The sequence below is a fragment of the Lepisma saccharinum genome, chromosome 15 (genome assembly GCF_977018435.1).
Source record: "Lepisma saccharinum chromosome 15, izLepSacc3.1, whole genome shotgun sequence".
Lineage (NCBI taxonomy): Eukaryota > Metazoa > Arthropoda > Insecta > Zygentoma > Lepismatidae > Lepisma > Lepisma saccharinum.
The window spans coordinates 7,409,722-7,417,923 of record NC_139243.1 but is presented as its reverse complement, the minus strand read 5'-3'; the positions used below and the strand labels follow the sequence as shown (position 1 = coordinate 7,417,923).

The following is an 8,202-nucleotide window of genomic DNA, read 5'->3' as shown; positions in this document are numbered from 1 at the left end:
GCAATATTATTATCCTTTACAAACTATAGCAGTTTATCGGTATAGCGTTTGTAGTGATTTTTGTCAGGTCGTCGAATGCTGAATTTTCTACAGGTCACGAAAGAGACGAAACAACACATCTTCTATCGTGATCGATTACAGAAATCACTAGGGTATTTCGATTTTGTTATAAACCTTTTTTTTTTTAAATTTTCATGAAATATAACTGCTATCGTCTCATGATCAGGGAAAGTTGCGTCATAACTTGGATTGCAAATGCGATTAGCAGAAACGGGTAGGAATAATTGAGTGGGAATAACACTTCTTCTGGACGCGAGGACAAGGTGCACACCCATAGACCCAGACCACGAGCCGGCACTGGGTAATGAACGAAAGTACAGAACTGTGTAGTGCAGTCATTTTAAGAAACAGCCTATTGATTGGAACACTTGGACGAATACACATCAAGGCTGAACGATTTTGATCCACGAAACTAATCATGAGAAAAAGCTGTGTTCCGAGAACCTCCCTTGCAATAACTTAATGGAAGTTCAAGTGTCTAACTTCTTTGCATGTTATACTATGCTTTCTGGAGGAGTCTGCGTAATTACAGGTGAGCAGGTAAAGATTGATGGGGCGTTCTTGATTTAAATACGTGACCGTGACTGGAAAGGAAATGGTTACGGGTTGGTTGCGGAGAACGTGTTACAATGTTCCTTAGGTAGAGAGTGAAATGGGAAGGTAGTTAATGAAATAAACTTTGAAGCTTCAGTATTGTAGCGCGCTTGGGGCATTGCGAAGTACAAGTGGTATTTAGTGCAGTATGGAAAAATCAAAGCCAAAGTTAAACATTTATAGAGGAAATCATTCGACGGGGAGAAATAAAATAGTTAAGTAAAAGATGATGGAGTAGTTTGGGATATCAACAGAATACCATGAAAGAGGGATGGAGAGAGGGAAGGAGAGAGAAAGAAAGCGATGGAGTGAGAGAGGAGGGACAAGGATCAGGTTGTTAAAGGTCCAGGAATTTTTAATAAATTCAATTCCGGTCCAGGAGAGAAAATCAGCAAGCGTAAATGGGTTCTGGACCGTAAAGAACCTTTTTATCTGTAAAGTATTTAAATTCGGTCCAGAAACCTTTTTTCGAGATCAATTCAAATACAGTACAGGAACCTTTATTCCAGGATCAATTTTAATACGGTCCAGGAACATTTTTTCCGAATCAGTTTAAATAGGGTCCAAGTTCCGTATTGAAATGAAAAAATACACAACTTGGATCGAATAAGGACCTGACGATAAACAATTATCCACTTGTGAGCATGAAAGACTAATCCAGGTGCTGGCTGCCTCGAGAATCTAAGGTACAAGGTAGAAATGGGTGAAACGCAAACGCTGCAGTCACGTTACCCCTCTCCATGTAGCCCCATTCTCTCGCGCGCGTTCCTTCACTTGGTTGTAGCAGCACTGCCGTTCCCTGTTGTAATATCTGCTGGGAACACAGCAGCCTCACGTTACCTCATCGACGGCTCCTATTGGCTGCGGTTCCTGGATCGGACACGTGACGCGTTTGTTTGAACTCAATGTAACGCCACACTAATATAGTCCATTGCGTTATGTACAGTAGTTTTTGAACCTGGCCCACGAGAGAACAACAGCGTTTTGATTTATGCCCTGCGCTACGTGTTTTACAACCGCAGCGTGACATTCCAATGTAAAACGTACTCGCGGACATTTCTTAGAAGGCAACTTTTGATCGGTCAACCCTGGTCCAGGAATTGTAAATAAGTTCAATCCCGGACTGGGAGAGAAAATCAGCAAACTTAAATGAGTTCTAGACAGTGTAGATATAACCTTATCATATATAAATCATTTCAATTCGGTGCAGGAACCTTTTTCCGGATGAATTTCAATTCGGTCCAGGAACATTTTTACGGAAGAATTTCAATTCGGTCCAGGAACCTTTTCTCAGGAACAATTAAAATACGGTCCAGGAACCTTTTTTGAATGTAACAAAATGCAACTTGGACCGAATTTAAATTGTGCGAGAAAAAAGGTTCTGGTCCTGCGGCGGAACTCAATTGAACCCATTAGAATATATATGGATTTCTGGACCTTCAACAACCCTGACAAAGATACACAGAGCGAAAGAGAGAGAAATTGATATGACTTATTTTGTCAAACTTTTCTGCCATTTTTGGCTAATCGCAATGATGGCTATGAGTGACGATACGGTATGATGACATTGATAGAAGGGACACTCTCAAAGAACACCCATACCAAGGACTTGCGTCCTAGGGCGCTGTGCTAACCACTCGGCTACCAAGGTGGGAGGGAGGAGAAGAATGAACGAAAGAGAGAGAGAGAAAGAGAGAGAAAAGTTAGCGAGGGAGAGAGGAATATTTTAAAGAGAGACAGAGAACGAGAGAGCGAGCGAGAGAAGGAGAGCAAGAATGAGACAAAAGAGAGAGAGAGAGAGAGAGAGAGAGAGAGCAAGTAAGAGGTTGAAGAGAGAGAGGGAGAGGTAGAGAGAGATGAAAGAGAAAACACAAAATCAGATACTACTTTACTATAGGGGTGACACTTATAAATAATTTATTTCACACTTTTTTACATTGCTATCGTACTATTCTGCATTGCGGAACATTTCTTTATGTGAAGTAATGAATTTCTAACGAAAATAATGTATATTTTTCTTACATTTACGAGTTCTTACTCTTACTCGTTATTTCGATTCTGTAACACATATTATGGTGATAGCGTACTGGTTGATCGCGCGTTGTGAGAGTGTTTTGTCGATTTATGCAGTGTTGCAACCTTGTTCACCGGAAAATACCTACTTTTGTGCCCGGATTTGAAATTATGCTAATACCTAGCAAACCATTGACGTTAGCCTCACAAACCATTTACGTTAGCCCCACAAACCATTTATGTTAGCCCCACAAACCATTTACGTTATCCCCAAAAACCATTGACGTTCCGATGTACCAATTACCAGTTGCCATTACCATCGGTCTTACTACGCATTTCTCTCCAAGATTTCATTTTTCTGCTATCTGAGAAACGGACAGCCGTCTCTGTAAACAAGCATTCTTTCCCATGAAGCCCTGCATATATCACCGCCCCTACTTCGAGATAAAGAAGCCAGTGTGTCCCGCAATAAACTCTCATATCCATCCAGTCCACATTCGGCTCACGTCACCATAAATTCAAGTTCAGCCCGATGGCTGAAATTTAGAGATGGAGCTAATCACGGAACTCCAGCCATTTTAAAATTTAAAACCCCCAAGGAAGACTTTCACCCTCGTCCCAAACAAGGACCCCCTGTTCTCCAGGGAGTTCGTAGCCGGCCAGGCCTCGAATCAAAACATAACAGGCTCTCACACATGGACATACCTTCCATGGGCGCGCCGACCAGTCTGGCTCAGTGACAGTGAAGTGACAAGGGTAAATAATATGGAATCTTGAACTACAACCTTGCCCGAAAATATCTCTTCGTATCTCTTCGCCTCAGTGAAGTTTCGGCAGCCACAAAAGGCATAATTTTAACGAAGTGTCCGAGTTCTGAGCAATAAAAATTAATTAGAACGATGTACTTTTCGTTCTCGAGATCAGCTCTCAAACAAGGTGTTATTGTGTTTTTGTGCTACGCGATTATCACCCTTCAGTGTAAGTATTATCACCCTTCGGTGCAGACATGACCACGTGTGGGAGGAGTTAAAAGTTCAACGACCAATAGAGAAAATGACAATTCTTCCGGGAACGAAGGAAAAAGAGGAAGTAAGTACTTGAGATACACAGTTTAGAACATTCACAGTTTAGAGACACACAGTGCAACATTCACAGTGCAAGATTGACAGTTCACCAATCCACATAGAGATTCTCGTTTCAGCACCTTAACGTCTCGGAGAGGGAAATATTTTCTCCTCTCTTGAAAAGTCTAGAATCTTAGCTTCGAACTTTCAACTTTTAACTTTTAACTTTTTAACTTGTTACGAAATGGTGCTCTCGTAAAGACTAGTGTTTACGTGCAACGTCGACCATCAGCGGTCTGCGCTGCTAAATTGTTTTGACCCGGTGAATCATGGGTCGGCGATAGTGTTTTGTCCGCATGGTGTTTGTGTAGACGAGTGGCAAGGTGTTGTAAGTATGTCAGCAGTGCATTAAATACTATGTCATAATATGTTCCAGTGTCTTGATTTCTGATATCTTATTGTAATAATAACTTTGGCATGAACTTGGCTCGTAAATGAAGACCAATGTATAAGGAACCTGTGCGTCTTTATCCATCGGCCGAACTCTTGGACCGTCGACACGACGTACAATACCGTGTCGTAATTATGTTGGTACATTTATTTCTCTTACATGAGGGAACATCCATGCTTAATTAACGTAAGACCCGATTCGAATTTAAACGCCCCCTTTCTTTTAATTTCTAATATAAAATATACCCCACAAACCATTTTCCGTAAAGTTAGGTTAGGTTAGGCAAGCATAGTTAAAAAAACAAATACTAGACACGTCATGTTGTAGTGAAAGCACGGCGAGTTTGAAACACTGACTACGGGGTTTACGTCATCTAACACACGGAACATTGTGCTCTCGTGCAGAAAGCAAATGGCGGCAGTAGAAACAGCGTGTCGGACAGAGATTTTCCCGGAAAACAACATGCATTCGCATTAAAATGGATCAAAACTACATTGCTACAGAAAATGATTTCCCTAAGTACTTTCTCCTGTAAAAAGTAAGAAATTCGTCACCCCTATAGTAAGTAAAGTGTTACCCAAAATCAGGCACTAATGAAAAATGAGAGATAGAAAGGCAGATGTCAAATGAGACATGCTGAGCTAGATACAGACAGTATAGTTGTGTTTTTGCAAAAACAATTTTGTCCACCTGCCTAACAATATACGGAGAATACACACAATGCGTAATGCAACTTCTGACTGAATATGTAGTAAAAGCGAATTGCGTTAATTTCTTAGCTCCTATAATACTATAGTAACCATTGCAGAAGAAGGGAAAAATTTCCAAGCACAACCAGTGCCTCCAGGTGTTTACATTAAAACACTATTCTAGTTTTACTGCTTTTTGTTACAAAAGATAATCATGTCACGTGGACATTTCATGCCTTTTCACAAAAGGAACACTTTCTCCTTTGAATCGTACCTAATTTTGACTTCCTCCTTACCATCTAACGCTCCGAAAGGGAAGAAAATTAGTACATTTTCTGCATTTTATTAATATTTTCAATAAATACTAACAACTATTATGTATGAAAATATTCATTTATACGGCGAAAGTAACATACATTATAATAAGTCATAGAATTTGAAAGGTGTTTGCAGCAAATTGTTAGGCCAGTCACTAATTTCACCACGCGTAGAGGTATTTCGTCTCCGTTTGCAACACTGGTATTATTATCGTATGTATTATGCACAGAAGTTAAGAGATCTTTCAGACCCAAGCGTCAGGCGACAAGCGACAAATGTTGTTTCGAAACGAACCCTCAGTAATAAATGCAATCTTTCGATCCGATGTAACAGGACAAGATTGTCGCTCGCATGTAGCTCGGGTCGAACAGTTTTTTTTAAAATATGTACTGTGCAATATGTCGCCTCGGTCTATTTTTCGCGCATGAGGAGTGAATATTTTGTTTTATAGAGATTTCACACCGAAGCAACACGTGTCGCTCGAGGATTTCACCAACCGAACGTAGGCTTGTGCGGCCTGTCTTGCCGCTGCGATGTGAAACGTTGCTATTAATTGGTTCTTTTACACGCGATAATGTTGCGTGTCGCATGTCGCTTGCCTCCTGTCGCAATTCGCATGTCGCTTGTCTTCTGTCTTATATTTCCTGTAGTATGTCGCTTGTCTACTTTCGGTTGTCGCCTGACACTCGTCGCATGTCGCTTATATCCTGTCGAATATCGCCTGTCACATGTCTCTTGTATCCTGTCGAATATCGACTGTAGCATGTCGCTTGTCGCCTGTCGCCTGTCTCTTGTAGCATGCCTCTTGTCTCCTGTCGCATGTACAAGGTAACCAAAAAGTTATTGCCGTTCTAGAGGAGTGATAAACAAAGAGCAGTACAGTGGACGGTACGGACCTTTAGGTTTCGAAGTAATCTCCAACACCATGCAACACCTTTTGCTAACGTTCCTGCAGCTGCACAATACCCTGGTGATAAAACTCGGCGGGCTCGAATGCAAAGAAATCCGTGAGTGCGTTCTGCAGGTCTCCCTCATTTGCGAAGGATCTCCCACGGAGGTGGTTGTCGAGGTAATGAAACAGGTGCGGTAATCTGTTGGTGCAACACACAGTGTCTCCCAGCCAAGTTGCTGAAGGGTCTCCCGGGTCCTCTTTGCCACATGTGGTTTGGCATTGTCGTGCAGGAACAGCACACCCTTGCGATTCACCAAAGCCGGCTCCTTCTTCCTCAATGCACGGTGCACCCTTTACAACTGCTGATAGTAGAGGTCAGCAGTGATGGTCTGACCAGGTGGAAGGAGCTCGTAATGCACCACTTGCCGACAATTCCACCATACAGAGAGCATAACCTTTCGTGGGTGCAGAGGTGGTCTTGAGGTGTTAGGAACAGGGTCACGTGGCGACAACCAATGACTGGTACGCTTGGGAGTGTCATAGAGGACCCACTTGTCGTCACCAGTGAGCAAGCGATCAAATATGGGTGTGTTCAAGTGCCGAGTGAGCAAGGACAAACGGGCTGTCACTCGTTGATCCTTGTTGGCTGCCGACAATGTGTGGGGTACCCATTTGCTTAACTTGTATGACTTCCCTATCCCATGCAGATGCAGTCTGACTGTTTCAGCGGAAACATGGAACCTTTCTGCAAGTTCATCACACGTTAGACCACTGTCCTCCTCGAGGGCTGCTTTCAGGGCCTCGTCATCCAACACATGTGGTCGTCCACTGCGAGGTTCATCCGAAAGACTCACATCTCCCGAACGGAATTTCTGGAACCAATGCCTGGCAGTGCGTTCGTTCACGGCATTCTCCCCAAATGCCTGGCAAATGCGGCGACTTGATGCGGCAGCTGACAGGCCCACTTTAAAGTCATACAACAAACACACGCGAACAAGCTGCTTCGATACCTCCATTTCTCTTCGACACTGGACGAGCTATGACTGCTGTGTGTGCGCAACGTGCCTGTATTACTGACAGTCGATGGACAGACTAACTCCCGATCGCTTGGCAGGCACGTGCGTCATTTCGTTTCCTCTCTGTGAGCGCATGATTAATGGGACGTCAAAAACGGCAAGAACTTTTTTGGTTACCTTGTATCTTGTCTCCTATCACATGTCTCCTGTCGTTTGTTGCTTGTCTGCTATCTCCTGTCTCTTGTAGCATGTTGCATATCTCCTGTCTTCTGTGCTTTGTCGCCTGTCACTTCCATCTGAATTCTCACTTAATGAATGCTTTCCAACTTGGAGTGGTCTTCCTTCAATATCTTGCTCATCTGCAGCTCCCTGGCTTTCAGGAACTCCATCCAGTATATTGCATTGAATATGACGAAAGACAAGGGGAAGAGAACCAGCGCTGTCAAGTCCACGCAGTCCGATTTGAACTGTTTTCTCCTGCAGGAGTAGAACCAGCGACACCTCCTCCTCACTGTAGCGCTTATTCTTTCTTTCATTGCTGGCAGAAACTGAAAGAAGAAAAAGAGGCGTTCATGAAATGCAAAGAGTAATGTGTACAGATGTCTTTACCTTCAAATCATTCACATGGAGCCATGGTGTGCTGGTCATCAAAATCATACGTTTATGTAAAATCGTGTTTCTAGATTTTGGAAGGTCGTACGCCCCTGCTCCTCCGCTTTCGACGCCGATTTTATGTTTTGCATCAGAGCATGAAACGAGAGATGTCAATAGAATCTGAAGTACTGATCGCAAATTCTTATGAAATCCATCATGAACAGATAAATTGAGTTGACATGAGCTTCGGAGACAAGAAGATTGGACCTCCCATTAAAAACAAAGGCATGGCTGTATTCGTATATATACAGAAATAATGGATGAAGTTCAAGTTTTTGCAATCCAAGGATGGTACAACTTCAATAGTTAAGATTTAATTGTTACTATTCACGTATTAATATTATTAACTTAGAATATCTGAGAGACGGATATTAAGAAAGATATATGCACCTGTGAGGGACGATGATGACTGGAAAATACGATGTAATGCAGAGCTAGCCAGGATATAGTG

General features: G+C 42.6%; 1 protein-coding gene across 1 annotated transcript in view; it reads right to left on the bottom strand.

The window, feature by feature from the left end:
• Positions 1–7,405: 7,405 nt before the first annotated feature.
• Positions 7,406–8,202, bottom strand: part of LOC145999755 (glycine receptor subunit alpha-4-like) — a 6,219-nt gene continuing 5,422 nt past the window's right edge. The window contains exon 3 of the mRNA XM_083137046.1: positions 7,406–7,645. Within this exon, the coding sequence (XP_082993172.1) occupies positions 7,406–7,645 (240 nt within the window). The remainder of the gene's footprint in view (positions 7,646–8,202) is intronic.